The sequence below is a fragment of the Onychostoma macrolepis genome, chromosome 17 (assembly GCF_012432095.1).
Source record: "Onychostoma macrolepis isolate SWU-2019 chromosome 17, ASM1243209v1, whole genome shotgun sequence".
In the NCBI taxonomy this organism is placed as follows: domain Eukaryota; kingdom Metazoa; phylum Chordata; class Actinopteri; order Cypriniformes; family Cyprinidae; genus Onychostoma; species Onychostoma macrolepis.
In genome coordinates this window covers 16,840,562-16,859,778 of record NC_081171.1, presented here as the reverse complement: position 1 = coordinate 16,859,778, position 19,217 = coordinate 16,840,562, and the positions used below count along the sequence as shown (strand labels likewise).

General features: G+C 37.2%; 1 protein-coding gene across 8 annotated transcripts in view; it reads left to right on the top strand.

Annotated features, from left to right (window-relative positions):
- esrrga (estrogen-related receptor gamma a) overlaps window positions 1-8,427 on the top strand; it is a 189,060-nt gene extending 180,633 nt beyond the window's left edge. For all 8 annotated transcript variants that reach the window (XM_058748775.1, XM_058748773.1, XM_058748778.1 and 5 more), the window contains 2 exons: window positions 24-293; window positions 4,647-8,427. In XM_058748775.1, coding sequence (XP_058604758.1) covers window positions 24-293; window positions 4,647-4,891 — 515 coding nt within the window. In that variant the 3' untranslated portion in view covers window positions 4,892-8,427. The remainder of the gene's footprint in view (window positions 1-23; window positions 294-4,646) is intronic.
- The last annotated feature ends 10,790 nt before the right edge of the window (window positions 8,428-19,217 follow it).

Genomic DNA, 19,217 nt, shown 5'->3' with positions numbered 1-19,217 from the left:
CTCTTTCTCTGGCTTTTTCTCAGGGTTTTCCACACTCTCGCTGGCGGACCAGATGAGTCTTCTGCAGAGCGCGTGGATGGAGATCCTGATCCTGCGTGTAGTCTACCGCTCACTGTCTTTTGAGGACAAGTTGGTCTACGCTGAAGACTACATCATGGATGAGGACCAATCTAAGCTGGCTGGCCTGCTAGACCTGAATAACGCTATTCTTCAGCTGGTGAAGAAGTACAAGAGCATGAAGCTGGAGAAGGAGGAGTTCGTCACTCTTAAAGCTATAGCCCTGGCTAACTCAGGTAAAATGAACAGACACTATAGATTCCAGTCAGAGCAGACACCATATTTAATTTGATGTATTCAAATTGTGATACTGTTATGGAATGTTCAGGCAACAAAACAATTTTACATTGGAAAAAAGGGTCAGTGGCAAAACACTAATTTTATGTCCAGTTTAAATAATGTATTTAAAATAAATTATAAATGCAATTTATAAATATAATGATTTTCTATGATAAGCATGTTTTTCATTTGTAAATTAAAAATCATTTTGACATTTTTTTTGGTGTGGTTATAAAATCGAAATATATCAGGAGTCCTGATATCAAAATGAAAATATTAATACAAATTATTTTACAAAATATTTTATTATTACTTTATTAGAATGGGGAAATACTACTGGTGTTGTGGTGAAACTTTCCAAAAAACATAACAATATTTATTAATTCATGGTATTTGTAAAAAAAAAAAAAATTAAATTAAATTAAATAAATAAATGAGTAAATAAATAAATATAAAGTATTTAAAATCTTGTTTTGAAAAATGTATTTTAAGAATAATGATTAATGTATTTAATTTGTAAAGAAAATATGACTTGTTACTTTTTTACATACTTTTTGGAAATGGTATGAAACCAGCTTTAATAAAGAATAATTTTTTTCTTTATAATGGACAATCTTACATGTCATTGACTGACTTCTATTTGTCACAACCTTGTTTTCTTTAACGTCAACTTAAATAAGATGTTTGCTCTGGTTAAAATTTACATTCCATTATAATTTCCATTGTCCAGTGTGTCTTTGGTTCAAAATCACTAACAAAATCATTTACAGCAATCCTACTGCAAATGAAATAAAATTATGCGTTTAGCTTGAAGTGCACTTGAAGCCTCTTGAATTGCCTGTCATCAGCTCAATTAAAGCACTGTTTGTTTACTCATCGCCCCTCTTAATAGAACAGGCCGTTGATAATGTATGAGCATGGAAAGAGTTAAACTCCCTGCTTTTGATTTCATCTCCTCCTATGGGAATCTGAACAACAGATGTAGTGGTAGACTTATTCAGGTACAGTTGGAGTAATATCTCAATACCTCCGTCTTTTTTTCTCTCATGTTTTCTCTTCCTCTTTTCACGCGCACACACAACAAAACACAAAAGAGTGTTCCCACCCCTCCCCGCCCCTTTTGAAATCCTTCAAAAGCACGTCTGCGGCCCCTGTCCGAATTAGCATAAGTCTCTGCTCAGATGCCTCTTAAGTAAGGAGCCCATCACTATGCACCTGCATGTCAATAACAGGCTCTGATGTTGTCCGCCATCGACAGTCACACCATGGCCCTCTGGCTCCCTTTGTGTTGACCCCATCTTTGAACTTTATCTTGGTTGCTGGCCAGTAGTTTTCCCTTTAATTACAAGAAGGAAACTGTCAATAAAATCTGTTAAATGGGACGCAATGAGCAGCTTGAATGGGAGGGCGGCTATTTGTTCAAATTCTCCAGCGCTCAAGGTATTGACAGTTTGTTTTCTGGGGCCATATGTGACGATCAATCTCCGGCTGGGCCTGGCCATGCTGAAAAATGAAAAAGCAGATTGCTCTTGCTCGCTTGCGGATGACGGCTTGCTAGTTTGGCCCCGGCCTGCAGCCACCGGGGGCCGTTCTGCCCAAAGTGCACCCCTGAGAGAGCGAATGAGTGCGTGACTCTTTTGAGAAATTCTTTTTTAATTGATTTGACGATTAGCAGTTCATCTCGGTTTGTTGACGTGTACGTCAGCGCACCAAAAGCAGGTAAAAGCGATCGATGAGTGGTAGATTTATTCATACCGATGTCGTTTTCGGTCAGCATTTATGCCTTTTTTACTGAAGCATACGCAATGAGACTTCCTGTACTCTGAATTTGGAAACAATTTTCACACAATTACAAAGAATCGACAAGTAGCACACTGACTTAAACGTGAAATTTTGAAGTAGGCATTTTCTTGCAAAACATATTCCAATAATATTTTAAAAAATCATTTTTTTTTTACAGTGTAGCCTGATGCATAAGCTAATCTCTAGTCCTGGTGTTTTCTCACCTTCTCGGGTGTCATTCTCCCTATTTATCGAGACTTTCTCTCTGCGGCTTCTCTCCGCACTCTTCTCTCAGGAGAGACATGCATCATGTCCGATTTCAAAGGTGAGCCATTTTGTCACTTCTTTTTTTGGAGGAGAGCAGAGTGTTTCAGACAGCTGCTAAAAAAAATGATACACTCCACCATTTTCTAAAGCCCCGAGGTACTGGGTATTTCCGCTCAGAGCCGATATATTTCACAGTCCTTCAATAGACACAGTATTGCTTAAGCAATCGATGTCAGAGCGACATTTTTATCCTATTTATTTGAAAGCTTTACATTGCAGTTGATCTCATCATGGTGCGCGTTTCTTTTTAAAGGACATAAAAAAGAAAAAGAAAAGTCAGTAAAGCAGTATGTGACCTCTCATATCTTCTCCACAGTTTGAATTCAGCCATTTACTGACACGATTCCAATGTCATTCTGGAAAATCATAACAAATTTGAGTCTAGCGAAGAGTCTTTTTGATAGTAAATGTTGCAACACACTTTTAAGCCACAAATAGCGTGCAGAAAATGTGTGTTTTCCCGAACGCCTCCAGCAGTGATGCTGAGATTGATAGAGCAGCTTGTGTGGAAAGGTGCAGGTAAGCACTTTCCTGCCAGGGATTTCTGTCGGATCACAGGTCACTTTTCAGATGGCCAGAGCCCATGTGACTGATGGACGAGACCTCGCTGTCTGAATTCTAGATGGGCTCCAGACACCGAATGGTTAGGATATCGAACCGTAGCCTAAAGCGGGCTGACGTTTGCCCCGCTGGCCAGCCCAAAGGACAGGCGGCGCTCTCTACTAATAGAGGAACCTCGCAAGGTCTCGCTTTTATCAATACTTGACCATACAATTATTATTTAACGTGTATGTATCAATTGATTCGAGGCATTGCATTGATCGTGACATCTTTGCCAAAAGCCAGCGTGCATTTGGACATTTTATCCGGAGGGAACGGGATCGGATTGACACGCCACAGTAGAAAACCGAGTCGATACTGTTGGTGGAGTCAGTCTATAAAGAGCAAGTCAGACAAAGCACTTTCTTTACCATTGTGATGTGATAAAACCATCAGAGCACTCGCAAGAGCATCCAAGGCTTGGATTAGCTGGAAAAGTGCAACTATATTAGCCACTGGAGCAGTAAACAGCAAAGATAGTAGCTGCCTGAGACTAATTGCGCTCTCAGAGGCACGTCTGTCGCGGTGAACAGGCGTGAATGCTGTACTAACGAGCGCGAATGCAAATGCAGCCTGTTTGACATTTCTGGCAGACAATGCCAGTCAGGCTGAGGTATTGTTTCCTGACTCGAGCCTCTGTTTCTCTCGCTTAGATGAGTGCCATATCAGCTCTCCTCCAAACACTGTTTCTGTCGCCCGTGCCATTCATCAGTCCCATAGAGAGGCTTGTAAACACGTGGCAAGGACAGCCTCAGCGTTTAACACTCAAGTGTGCCTTTAATCACTGGAGAATGAGCTTAGGGCTGGCAAAAAAAGGATGAGTCACATTCTTTTAATCCCTTTCCTTTTGCCAGGACTTCATCCTCAGGTTTCCGTCAGGCTGAAATGGATTTAAAAAGAAAAGTCCTGTACATAACTAGCATCCGGGAGTGTCATGCCTATTTAAACTGAAGGGGGCTCCCTTTGATTTAAATGCAACTTCTGTATATAAAATATGTGTGTGTTATTTTGTCTTGTGACAGTCCTATACTATTTTATTTGTATAGAATTGTATATGTTATTTGTATTAAATGTGTTCTATATTGATCCATTTCAATAAAAATGCAGTTTAAAATCTTCATTTATTATTATTTTTAATGCTTTTATGCAGAAAGGATGCGTTAAGATGTGTAACGTTACAAAACATTTCTATTTCAAATAAATAGCGTTCTTTTGAACTTTCTATACTGAAAAAAATCACGGTCACGGTTTCCTCAAAAATATTAAAAAGCACAACTGTTATCAGCATTGATAATAAGAAATGTTTCTAGAGCACCAAATAAGCATATTGGAATGATGTTTGAGGGATTGTGTGAAAAAAATAAATATTACTGTTTTACTGTATTTTTTATGAATTAAATGCAGCATTGTTGAGCGTAAGAAACTTCTTAAGATGTCTTGTATCTTTATACATTACTAAAATTTTAGTAGTTGCAAAACATAACTGATTTTCCCTTGGGACAAGTCTTAGTGGAAAAAATATTGACATGCATATGTTGTATTGTACTGAATTTCAGTTTATTTCTAAAGCCACTCATCATTGTTCTGTTTTTTTTCCCCAGATTCCATGCATATAGAGGACGTGGAAGCCGTGCAGAAGCTCCAGGACGTGTTGCACGAGGCCCTGCAGGACTACGAGGCGGGCCAGCACCCAGAAGACCCGCGCCGGGCCGGCAAGCTGCTCATGACCCTACCGCTGCTCCGGCAAACATCCACCAAGGCGGTGCAGCACTTCTACAGCATCAAACAGGACGGCAAAGTGCCCATGCACAAACTGTTTCTGGAGCTGCTGGAGGCCAAGGTGTAACTCCGTCCCCGGCCCCGCGTTATACCGACAGAGAGCTGGAGGGGGTACGTGACTGCGCCCCTTCGCCGGGCAGACACTGACTAACTCTCTGCCGCTGTTTGTGAAACCTTTGTCTATAAACTTTAACAAATAATAACTAAAACATAACCGTAATGGTACTTCTAATTACTGACAATGATACGTAAATATAAGAATGATTTAAAATGTGATTATTGAGAAAAATATGAAGTGGAAAAAAATGACTGCTTTCATTATTCAGCAGTGGGACTTGAAACCAGCCGTCGACTTGTTCTTCTCGAAAATCTGATGCTGAGTTTTTTTGTGCTATTGAAACATTTTATTGATTTTCAAAAGAGAAATTCTGGAGCCGAAAAAGACCAGCCCTGCCAAAGGAAGGAGGTCCACCCGGTGGACACCAGCAAGCGAAACTTTCCCCGAACTGTACCGTCCAGCTCCCATGTCGCTGAAGGAATCTAGGAATCAACCCTCTTTACCATAAGAGCGTGACGTAGTGACTATGTGCAGTATTACATTAGAGGTCCTCGGAGCAGTTTAACAACGCGATAGCCAAACGGAGATTTTCAAGTCTTTGAAGAAGCTGCTCCTCACCATTACGTAGCCATGCGGATTGATCATGCGTGTGTCACTCCCTTGTCGTTTTCTTTCAAGTCTTCCAAACACGTCTAGCCTCTTTTACCGATTTCATTTCGACCTTTTCAGGGAATAGCCGAAGCTTTAGTCTTTCATGCAATACCGAGCAAAGAGGAATCGCAGTGGTCAAGGAACAGACTCATTTATTTATTGACTTTATTTTATTATGTTTTATTCGAGTGTATTTTTACTGTACTGAAGGATGTAAATATATGGTATGGTCATCAAACACGATGTTTCTTCATATAATGTTAATAATTGATCGTTATGTTTTTCTACCGACCACCGTGTTGCGCAATGAAGACGAAAACCTGCTATCTTCTCTAAGCAATAGATGTTTAAAAAAGTGGAGGTGTAAATGTATGCAATCTTGTTTTTGTTTTTGTTTGTTTTTTTTCTTAGTGCCACACTTACTTGGGAAAATGAATTTCCAGAAGCTTTCGCTTTTCTGTCTGTGCTTGTCATAAGATGATAGATTACATACATGATATGGCCGGAAGGACCATAACCATTATCTCAAGCCAATTATATATGCATATATATTAACTTCAGCCTCGCAATTCTATTGACATTCTTTCATACTAAAGCAGTATTTGAACTTTGTTAAGCAAAATAGCACTTAGGGAAGACGGAGAAGCATCGTAGGTTTAGTTTCACGACGGTCCTGATTTTTACGCGGAATAGCGCCAGAGATATCATACACGTGACGTAATCTTCTTCCAAATGACATTTTTAGCAGAGAGGCTCAAGTATCAAAGCAAGCGATCCACAGCCTTCATCAGAAATATGTCAGTATTAGTATGGGGTATTTTCTGAATATTCTTAAGCATTGTATATTGTAAATTAACAGATTATAAATCTAACCTAAGACATTTTATTGGAACAGATCAAAGAAAAAAAAAAAAGAAAAAAAATGTAGTTCAGCTTCTTGGTGTTTCATGTCTGCTGTGTTTTTCTGAAACATCTCTGTCTTTTTTTTCCCCTTTCCTCTGTTACACGCAAAAGATGTAGTGTACTACCCGTGGTGATCGCAGGTCTCGCTGTTCAGTATGCGTTCATTTTTTTTCTGTTGTTTCTTTTCTAGTTTTGGTTCATTTTTTTTAGAGACAGGGTAGAATTAGAGACAATACTGGATGTATGAATCCTCAGGAGCAAGATGATGGGTTCTCAAATAACCTTTTGAAAAAAGACTCTTCCTAGTTACCGCTAGATCAACCGATCAACGATCAATATAATCTATGCTGATATATAAGTGAATATTTAAAAGGAGGTGCATTATATGTACAAGAGACCATCTGTGTAACTCCTATCTTGTAGACTAACACTGTATATCATAGGTTACGATGACAAATGCTTTGAAATAGTAAATTTTTCTCTTTCTTTCCCCTCTTTTTCTGATTTTCCTTCTCTTTTAACAAAATGCTGTACATAAGGCCTTCATGCTGAACTCCATTGGTATATATCTTGACTCTTTAAGGTTGCAAAGGGAAGAAACATTTTTGTTTGTTTTGGTGTAAGATCGGTTTTCAAAACTATCACTTTGACTTTGTGTGCTTAATAAAAATGACGAAAAAAAGACGAAAGAACATCATTTTTTAAGGCAAATGGGGAACGAGGGTTTTTAGTTGCTTTTTCTCAGCCTTGTTCTATAAATACACTGTATCTATCATTAGCTGTTCAAAACTCTTAATAGATTGTGCTTTGGAAAGGTTAGTGTAACGTGACTAGATCTTATCGCTCATGGCAACTCATCGGATGGTCAAAACATGGGTTTGGGGGAGGGGGGAGGGGTCTTGCTGTGGAGAAGATGTTGGCACTTTCAAAATTTTCTCGTGATCAACTCCTGGCAGAAGAGGTGCTGTTTTCTCTCTGTGGTTTTGTTTTCTTTTTTGTGTTGTCTTTACTCTGAGGTGATCACGATGGAAATGAAGCGATATGAAACTAGACAAGCTTTATAATTCTGTTCAGTTTTGTAAGATTTCACGAAAAACGAGAGCAAGCGGTTCCGATCTACACTCAGTCTTTCAGATATGCATTTTTCCAAGTTGCTTTTAGTGCACAAAAAAAAAAAAAATTCCTAAAAAAAAACAACTTTTATGACATGTACTGTGTAATTTTGGACAAAAAAACGGTACCCAGACCTCTCGAACCATTTAAAGACAATTTTACTGTATCTTTTAACACTCATCTATCCAGCATAGAAATCAAAGTGTAATTTATCCGTACCCAAGACAACTTTTTTTAGAGATATTTTCTTATTTAAAGCAATATGACGGTACGACGTACAGTAGTTGTACAATGTGATTCGATTAGTGATCAAATGCTGTATCTATTGGACTATTTTGCAAATTCTAGGATGATAGGATTAAGGATGATCAGATATACAAACAACTGCTATTTTTAAATGTTGAAGAGGTTCTAGGTGTTGGTTGTATTTATTCATGCATCGACGCGTCTGCCAAACGCATCTAGGCTTCCTGGCAGTCTAATGCAGAAACCGGTGTGGGAAAGGATGAGATCCAGAAGGAGGAAGGGGAAAGAATAAAATAACATTTGAGAAGCTTCTATGATCAATATGATAATGATATATTTCAACCCAGGAGTTGCTGAAACAACCTGTAGTGAGAATCATGTCTGTAGTTTTTAGATGTGCTCCACATCGGTAAAACTATTAACTGTATATTTTTGTGATGTGCATCATTACAGTGTGCTCCAAACAATATGTCCATTTGTGTAAATGTATTTATTTTACATTGTATATATTGTTCAATGCAAAAAGAGAGACCTATGATTCTGTATCTACGATCAGTTCAGATGTGTAACTCCAATTATGCCTTTCAGGATAATAGTAGAGCAATATTAAACATGCTTCCAGTTTTGACTCAGGCTGTGTTTTACTGTGTGAGAACATTTTTTCAGTCTTAACTCATTGTGGATTCATTTATTTATTCATTCATCTGATTATTTATTTATTTATTTATTATTTTTAGTGTTCTGTAGACTGCCTGTGGGTTAAACATGAGAATCGAGACGAAATATATATTTATTCTATTTTTCAAGGGAATTAATACTTTTATTTAGTAAGGATGTATTAAATTGATCAAAAGTACAGTAGAAACATTTAGAATGTTACAAAGATTTCAATTAAATGCGGTTCATCCAATAATCATGAAAAAAATGAACACAGTTTCACATGAATATTAAGCTGCATAACTGTTTTCAATAATTGTTTTCAAAACATTTCTGAAGGATCACGTCACATTGAAGACTGGAGTAATGACTGCGGAAAGTTCATTTTTGTCATCACAGAAATAAACTAGGTTTAAAAATGTATTACAATAGAAATAAGCCATTTTAAATTGTAGTAATATTTCTTAAATATATTTGAATATTTCTTGATTTTAGATCTAATAATTCCAACCTTGGTGAGCATAAGAGGTATTCAAAAACATATCAATAGAAATCAAACAGAAACAGGTACTTTTTTGTCATTTTGGTTTTACAAATCACAAACTCTCATTCACACTCTTGTCAAAACATTGCACTTCTTATGATTTTTATTTTATTTCAAATTAATAGAAATTTATATAACTATTTGTTTCTGCTAGGCACATAAGTAACATTTGGATACAAATTGGTATGACAAAGTAGTCTGTATTTATTCATAACCTGCATTTCCTATAGGAAAAAAACACTTATGGGGTATGAATAATGAATATAATAGCTGATGAGCAGTATTCTGATATCCAGGCAATAGAGCCGTTTGCTAGGCTACTTGACTTTTTTTCCTCTCAAGAGCAGTCTGTCATTTTTTTTCCTTCTTTTTTTTCCTGCACTGGCATCTTCACGCAGCCACTCTTCATTCTGTCGTGGTTACAATATTATTGCTTCGGAAAGGGGAAGAAAAATGGTGGATGAGCAGAAAGTTCTTGACAACTTGATGCAGCATTTGAGGCATGTCCACTCAGAGGGTAATCAGCCGCTATGCCCTGAGGCTTTACAGCAGACACATTGATGTAAGACAACGTTCCTAACATCAGCACAGCCTCACGGTCTGCCCACATCTACTCCGTCTCTCCTATAAGACTCGGTGGGCCAAATGAGGAGCAGGAGATACAAACATCAACAAGAGCAAAGCACTTAGGATACCTAAATAGCAAACCTCAGTTTTTTACACCCTACTGTATAATAAATTTGACAAAGAAGACAAATACAAAGGCTATTTAGTGCCTTTTCCTGTATATAGGCTTAAAAAGAAAGAAAATATAGCACTATATAGTAAGATAGCATTGTGTGTAAAATCATCTGCCGCTAATATGTATCATATAATGTGGGGAGACATTTAATGTTCTGTAGCAAAAGCGTTTAAGGCTTTAAAACAGAGAGCAGTGACCTGCAGGCAAATATTTTTCAAGAAGATGACATCATAAGATATTACTTAAAGAGGGCCCCGTTGGCGGAGGATTTTTCCCCCCACTTTTTCTTTTTTTTTTTTATTATTTGCGCTGCGGCACATACATTTTACTCATCGACTTCGGAGTTCATTTATTTTATTTTATCTTTACGCCATTGATTCATTATTATGATACAATAAAAGCTACTTGAGCATTTCAGCTGCCAAGTACCGTTATCATTAACCTTGCGAGACGCTAAAAGTGCTCCATGGCATTTGTAATGGCTCTTTTAACTCTTTCCGCACTTCCATGTTATATGGCTGCAATGTGGAGCTGCTGTAATTGGGTTTTCACTGAGGTTGGACCCTCAGAGGAGGCCCCAGTATAAGCTACGTCGAGGTATATGTGCGGATATGCCGGACTATTTGTATTTCTCCATTATGTCAATTTATGGATCATCCCGTCGGTGCAATTTGGAACCGGAGCGGGAAAGTGTCTTATAGTCCAATTGGGAATTTTGATGTTCCCCATAAAGCTTTAGTTCAAAGTTAAGCTCATTTTAGATTAATTGATCTATTCTAGACATATTAGTTAAACTGCTGATCTTGATAAGTCTGTTTGAAATGACCTCTGTCCTGCTCACATCCGTTTAATGGATTCTGGTAACCGTATGAACTGACATTAAAAAAAGGAGTGGCCCAGGTATATTGTCAGGGGTTCATGCATTTTTAAGGGGCATCAGTGCTGGAACAAGATGTGCCCAAAGCAAAAAAATAAATAAAAAATAAATGCTATTTGATGACAGAAATTCCGTTCAAAGGAGATCTTGAACATCTTGATTGTATTGACCAAATTTAAATGTGGTTCCTGTCACTGCATTTTAAACAAACACTTTTTTAAACTTTCAAAACCTTTCAAAGACAATTTATTTATTTTTGCGTTTATTTGTTTTGCGTTTACAATCCATTTCAAATCTGAGAGGGCATGCACACTCAAAAAATATTTTGTTCAATGAACGTATTTAAATTTAGAAAAACTTTTCCATGCAATTAGTTTAGGTCCACATGACAAGATAAAAACAATGAATGATTTGTTGAACCAGTACGAAGGATGTAAGTTCTTGTGTTAGATAATAACTAGCACATGTTAGCATGATAAAAACAATTACAATAATTACTATAGTTATTTGTAACATATGATGAACAAGTAATGCGTGACTGATCTCAGAACTTGCATGAGCACTTTTATTGCTCATTGAGTGAAGCAACATATATTTTGGTCTTAATGTCTTTTTTCTTATTTAATTAAGTTAAATTGGACAAATTTAAGTGTGTTGAGCAAAATGAAATTAAGTTGTGACACAATGTTCAAGAATTGGGTTGCTTCAGCTCATTTTAACAACTCATTCAACCAGTCTATAAAGATGTTGATTCTCAAGGGAAGCTCTAACCAAACGCATTTTACTCATTGTTTTCTGCAAGTTCTGAAGAGTTGAACGCAGTATAGACCAACTTCCTGGTCATTTCATATACCAAACTACTGAATGGTACTGTATGTTTTGTGGTGTCCCCGACGTGCCATGGGAACAAAGTTCGACTGGTGGCACGGGTGTGCTTGGCGTCATCTGTGAAGTGCTAATGTGTGCAGTTGGGCCCTGATGGCTTTTTGTCAGTGAGTCCACCCAATTTATTTCTCAGTGTGAGAGCAGGGTCACTCTCCTGGGTCTTAGTGTGCTGATGGCCTGGGCCACACTGTGGTAATGGCCTTTCACAGGTCTCCTGCTCCCTCGACACCGGTTATGTCTCTGCGAGAGACATCACGGGGCCTGATATGTGTGTGTAGAAAGAGAGAAGGAAGTGTGTAGATCCGATTCCTGACAATGTGCAAAGAAGACAGCTTTGGCCTTGTCCCTCTTGAGACCCTGTTTACCCCGGATGCAAGGAGCTACCAAATGATCTCTGAAGTCCTGAGTCTTTAGAAAGAGTTCAAGGAATGGTTAACCAAATGTTTTAAAGTTAACTTCCAGATAATTTCAAGTATGATTTTTGATGTCCTTGGTTTAATGCTTTTTCTTTTTTTAAATTATAAGATTTTATTATTTAAAAATGCCATAGCTTTCTGATAAATCATATAAATATATGGACATTTGTCCATATATGTACCTGAAACATTTTACAAAATATTTTCCATACATGTTTGGAACGAGTGAGTGTAAATACTGACAGAATATTCATTTTTGGATGAACTATACCTTTACTGTTTTAGATCCCATCTTTCACAGCCAATGTTTTTAATGTTTTCCTTTCACAACCATAATTTAGGTTTATTAGCACAACTATAAAAAACAAGCACAGGAAAACAAAAAATCGTCTCATAAGACATTATGTAAAACTATCAGAAATTCCAGTATTAGTATCTCATTAGTCATCTTTATCTTATTAGCAAAGTGGGTTAGTTCCCATCTAAACCCTTCTTATACTCTTTTCTTCACGCACCACGTCTCCACCGTTCTACTGAGGCAGATAATGACTCATCTCCAGCAGAATAGCCTTTTTCAATTTTAGAACTACTTAACACTAAATGTAACTGGTAGATCACTCAAAAGCAATTAATTGTCGTCCCTGTAAAAGGCAAGTTCACCATCTTCTTAATACATGGGATAAAATGGATCAGACGGCATCGGACTCAGTGAGAGCATTAGCGGGTCACACTTGCACGTTTATTTGCACTTAAATGTTTTACTCTACATTCGATGAACCATTAATTCGGTTAGTGCAATTTTATAAATAGTTTGGGGTGTCATCTAGGTTTGAATTAGTAGCACTTGAGAACTCTTTAGGGGAGGCCTTCATAAAATAGCATAAAGCACAATAAATAACTAATGTGTGAATTTATATAGCGATTTCTGGTGCAATCTTAGAGGAAGCAAAATGTATATGTATATTGTACTTAAGATTTTAAAACTTAAGATTGTTATTGTTTTTACTTTTATAATAAGCTTAAATTCTGACATATTCCTTATTTTCTTCGGTATTTTCTCTGCTGTACCTTATTTCCTTGTAATTCGGTCCATGCTTTCAACCAGAGCTGGTGTTTGTGTCTGCTGAAATCTCACCCCCCTGTGGCGCAGGGAGCTGAGTGACTGACTGTGTATGTGTGTGTGGCAACCGAACACTCCAGAGCCCATTGTGACTTGACTTCCCAGTGATCTCCAGTTCCTACTCCGAGCCAGCATGGGGTGTCTGGAGTGTCACATCTGACAACTCAATATACAGCCATGTCGCTACACAGAAGAGGAGCAATCTGAGAGATGATGCACTGGCACAGTCCCTCTATGTCCATCTTTCTCACTGACAGCAACAGGGATTCCAAGCACGACAGCTGTCTTGAAATGCACATTTTTTGCTACCCCCCCCCCCCACCCCCATCACGCTGGAACTTGTTTACAGTCTCGGTACACATGTCCTCAATTATTAAAGCATTTAGATTTAGATGTGTCAATACAGTATGAAAAAAGTTTTTGACAAAGTTTTTGTTGCTCACCAAACAAAATAAAAAACAAAAAACAAAACAAAACAAAGGTTGGGGGTAGACAGAACATTTCAATGTTTTTGTACCATAATGTAAACAAAGGAATAAAGAAATAGTTAATTAACTAAATAAATAAATAAAACAAAATCCCAACACAAAGCTCAATGCAACAAAACAAATCAAGGGGGTAGAAAGTACATTTCAATGCCTTTGTACTTTAATGTAAACCCATAAAAATACATTTTAAAAAACTCGAGACTAAACAAAAAGCGAGACTAAACAAACCCAACTTAACAAAACAAAAGAAAGTAGGATGTAGACAGCACGTTTCAGTGGCTTTTTACCATAGTGTAAACAAAGCAACAAACAACAAAACAAGAAAACAAAACAACTCTCAACATAAGAAAAACAGAACAAATGGACCAAAAATGGACAAAACATTACCATAAATAATTGTTGTGTATGTAAGTAATACGACTTTAAATCTGAAAAAAACAAAATGCTATTAAAGGTTGTTTTTTTTACTTTTTCTGAGGGCCTGCTAAATAAATACATTTAATATATTTAAATGGCATGTCTTCAAACCTAGAATAGAGTCAAAGGCTTTGAATATAGTAAAATAGAGAGATGTGGAGTGGCACACAACAATAAAAACACTGCAATAAATGAATAATGCTACACAAAAACAACTTTCAACACAGATTTAGCAAGCAAATTGCTGCGGTGTGCTGAAAAATACAACTGTAACGATATCTGTAGCCCTTTGCCAAACCGTGGCAGGTTTTTCTTCCTGCACTGTAAGAGGCTAATATAATCATATGTATCTCAGCAGGACAGGGATTTCACTATGGAACCCTGGGGGAAAATACCACAGAACTGCACATCAGCAGCATAAAGCTCAAGATATGACTTTCAGCCTTTATTACAATTTATGGCATTAACATGTCCCATATTTTATTGTAAAACAAACCATATGCCAGTTTAACAGTCAAAAGGTACATGCCAGTGGATTCCCTTTAGTAAGCCAGGGAGGATGGGAATAATTTGTATGTTGGTTTATGTTAATTTGGCAATAAGGGAAATTATGCAGTCCAGCGCGGATTTTTAATTTTGCATCACATATTTAAGTGGAGAAAAAAAAGACTGGAAATTTTCTAATAGAAACAGTACAATGTGTTGCGTTTGTAGTTGTTGAGCTTCATTAATTAGTGGAGGAGTCCTGGCGCATAGCTGGGTTAAACTGCCAGGGTTCGTCTCCTGAGTAACTGGAATGCAGAGGATAGCAGTGTTAGCCTCATTTGCATGCTATCTCTGTGAACAAAAGCTAAGATAATGCTAAGGCTAATTCTAATACCGCTCTTCATTTCAACATTCTCAGCATTTGTGTGCAGCAGAGGCGGCAAGACAGGAGGCTTAAGAAAAATCGATTTGATTAAAATCCAAACCTGATGTCTACTTCAGTCCAGAGGAAGAGGAAAACATGATGAAACAGTAGTCAATGTTGGGAAATACTTTCATTGGCTTTGATGGTAAATTTTAATCTCATGAGAATTAATAAAATCGGCAAAAATGCTTTTAGGATATTGCAATGCATATGTTTGTGTTTTCTTTTTAAAATGACCCTTATATTTTTTTACCACATTTCTCATAGTGGATGTAACATCATAAGGATTGAGTGTTAAAGGGATCATCTACACACAAAAAAAAAAAAAAATTAGTTATCATTTACTCTCCCTCATGTTGTCGAAAACCTGTATGACTTTCTTCTATGGAACACAACAGAAGATATATTTTGAAAAATGTTGGTAACTACACAGTTTCCCATTGATAGCCATTGTATATGGGCTAAAATAAAACAAAACAAGACAAAACAGAAGAAGTCAAAAAAGCAAACCAAAACTGTTTGGTTATCAACATTCTTCAAAGTATCTATATATCAGAAGAAAGAAATACATACCAAACAGCAACATAGTTTTGGCCCAGATACAGCCCACATCTGGCCCGTGTGAAATCCATGCAGGCCAGATGTGGGGCGGATCTGGGCCGACACTGCTTGCTGTCTGGGGTAGAGGCTTGGAATGACATAGATGATGACAGAATTTTCTTTTTTTGGGTTGACTATTTCTTCAACTTATTCAAAACTTTTAGCATTAAAAATATATATAAATCCATTAAGCCCCTCTGATTCTGCTGAACTCAGCCTGTATATAAACAGGTCCAGCAGCAGCAGAAATCAGCTTCTGTTCTTCAGACGAACACATTAAAGAGAAAGTCTTTCTACAGCTGGACACAGCTGATGGGGTTTATTGATTATTAGGCAAGTGAGCTAAGCCGCTTAAGGTCATTAGAAGCACTTAATTAAAAAGTGGTAGGACTGTCTGTGTTTACAAAAGTAATTGCAACTGTTTAAATATTTTGCATAGATAATAAATAGTTTCAAATAATATGAGACCTTTGTTTGAATCATATTTTATTCTTTTGTATGGTTTGTTATCTGTTAAATTATAACAGATATGGATTTTTTTATATATAGGCTATATCTGGGGGTATTATTATAAATGATAAAACACTATTATAACAAGGTCATTTTTAATTTATTGTATTATATATTTATTTAATTTTATAATATCATCTCACACATCATGGGTTGGCATTTTCTATTTCTATAATAAAAATTCATATCTGATATGACTTATTATATAATTAGCATCACACCAACAATATAATTCTTATTCTCAAGGATTAAAGATTAAACGGGAAAAAAGAAAAATGATTGTAGCCTACAACCACCAGTTAGGTGGCGATATGAACCAAGTATGTAAACGACCATTGAACAAAAGAAGAAGAAAGAAGCAGCATGACGCGCTTTTTCTTAGCATCCATTCCCATTGAGACTCGTCGATTCGTCGCTCTGTTGAGAATGTCTTGTGTGTTAACCATACTAAATTCTATGTGATATTAATAATTTTCAATACTATTGTTACTCTGGGTTGAATGAACTTACTCCCAGACTCGTTTTTAGGACAAACATACCTCAAGTAAGCAAGGTTTGGGTTGATCAACCGAGAGTTCAGGGTTTAGCAAATGGTAAGTTAACCTTGCTTTCTGGAATATACCCCTGGCAACCTGATTTTACTGGACTATAATGGATGTCAAAAGGTGCATTCAATAGGGGTTTTCGACCTGCATCTGGATGAAACTGTTGGCAAGATCACTTAGCCTCTCATTCAGTATGCACTACATCTACTATTTAATTTCCAATAAATATCAATAAATGAGGTGGATTTTTTTATTAGTTTTATTTTGATAAACATAACACATCATTAAGATGTGAGCATTCATGGCTGTGAAGGTGTAAAAATAAACACATGTCATCGTTGTCATCAATGAATCCGACCAATCGAGAAGCTGCGCAGAATGCTCTCACAGTGCTTTGTTGGTGGCAGTGTGTCGTCGACTTTTCAATAGTCCAGGTGATATGTGAAAATAATGTTCACTTTTTCATTAAAGCATGAAACCTGGTACACTTGTATAGTTTGCGGCCCTAAACATTTTAAGAGATGGAGCCATTGCAAAAACACCTCGTGGTTGCCATGGCGGCCATTTTACTTTCCGCCATAACCAAATTATGTATTTTGTGACATATCTCCTGAACCAAACATGATAACACAGAAAAGGTGATGTCTACCCCTATGTTTTGATGATCAAGGATTACATTGATACCAGTTAATGGTGAATTCAGTGACTTTATGAGAAGGATTACAATGAAATCTCAAAAGATGCAGAATGAAATTTCAAACATATTTCATGTAAACTTAATTTACAATTACTCTCTGGGGCCAGAGTGGTCTATTATGTTGTCCACAAGGGGGAAGCCAGAGTCCTGCATGCGGGCGGGTACACGCAGGTGAATCGCTAATATCTGATGTAACGGGTGGAATGTAGGGGTGTGCGATACTGCAAATTTTGGTATCGATCCGATACCAAGTAAATACAGGGCAAGTATCGCCAAAACTGATACCGATACAGATACCGATACTTTTTCCTATTTAATAACATACATTTAAATGACCAATTACACTTTGAAAATTAACAATAACTTATGTTGATATGACTAAAATATTACATTCACCTTAAAGCTATGTGGATATTATTTGCCTTTCTGAAAGGAGTTTGCAAGCAGAGGAGCCCAGAATATGAAAGCAATGCGTAAAGTTTCGTGTTAAGCATTTTCCTCCCATAGAAAAGAGTTAGGCTATAAAGAAAAAATAAAATAAAAATTAACGTGGCCTAATGCATTAAGAAAGTAAAATTGAAAGGCCAACTCAGTATACTGATGATGCAAACTATATGAAGGCAAGCAGCCCAGGATATGAACCCAAAGTGCATGCATGTTTTCCTCTGATAAAAAACCTTCATAAAGAAAAAACAACAACGTGGCTTAATGGTTGGAGACATAAAAAGGCCAAATTCGGTAAATTTAATGGGTCTGGCTTCCAGTCTCATCCACTTCCAGCAATTTTTAACTGTACAAAACAGCTCATTTTGCTGCTTGCTTGGTATTGCAAACTGGTGTTTCTTACCATATTATTTTAATGAATTACTTAATTATAAACACACACGGTGCACAAACAATTTTACCGTTTATTGTTTTTATTATTTATTATTTTTCTCACGATTTCCCTACCGTGCATAATGAAGTGGAAGTCTCGCATATTCAGTCTATGAAAAAAGCTTACTTCCACATTGAAAAAGGTGAATAAGTTTGTTGCTGTTGTCACGAATTTCTACCGTTCCATCTCTCGCTGTAGCCAATAATATCCGCTTGCGCTTGGAGCCGCTGAGTCACGTAATGGCATAACAAAACACTAACGCAGGGGAGGAGCAGTAATGTTTGCATACTAGACGTGAAAAGAGCGTTATATAAACACACATACATGTCTATTCTTTGTTGAATGTATTAAGCAATATATTATGTGTAGAGGAGAGAAAATTAACCTAAAGTATAGATCTAATCAGGCTAGTATCGATCCGATACCGATACCAACGTTGGTATCGATACTATCGATATTAGGATCGATCCGCCCACCACTAGTGGAATGATATTTATAGGGTGTGGTGCGGGCGCAGGCCGGGTTGTGACAAGCACGGGCAGGTTGCTGGTCCAATAACCAAGACTATTTCGACTTGGTCCAGTACACGCTGAGCAATGTAGCCAATTGACCTACCAGTAAGCCCCGCCCCCCTTAGTTTCTGTTGCTCCCTCGGACAAACAAACGGAGTTGCTCACTGTCTTACAATGACAGCTAAGTTACAGTGTGATAACCTTTTCCCACGATGTTTTTGCACAATTTTGGACACAGAAGGCCACCAAATGGGAATTAAATATTCCATGGAGGGATTTATAAAATCGAACGACGACATGCAGGATCAACACAGTTAATGTATCGCAGGGTACGATTAAATTAATGTACATTTAACCAGTTTAATATGGAGAGGCACTGAAATCTAGACCTTCGTTTATGTGTTTTTGACCTACACTGTACAAGACGCAAGAACAGTCCGCTATTTAGGTTTGTACGTTAGCATGGACTCACTAACTTTAACATTAGCTAGTTTTAGCCAGAGATACCTTGCTAAAGCACAATAACATTAACGTTCTGCTTGAGCAGATGAAAACTGTAACTTAATGAGTGTATGACAACCAGAAAATGAACTTTTTTGTCTTCATTTGTATTGGGGTGAATACT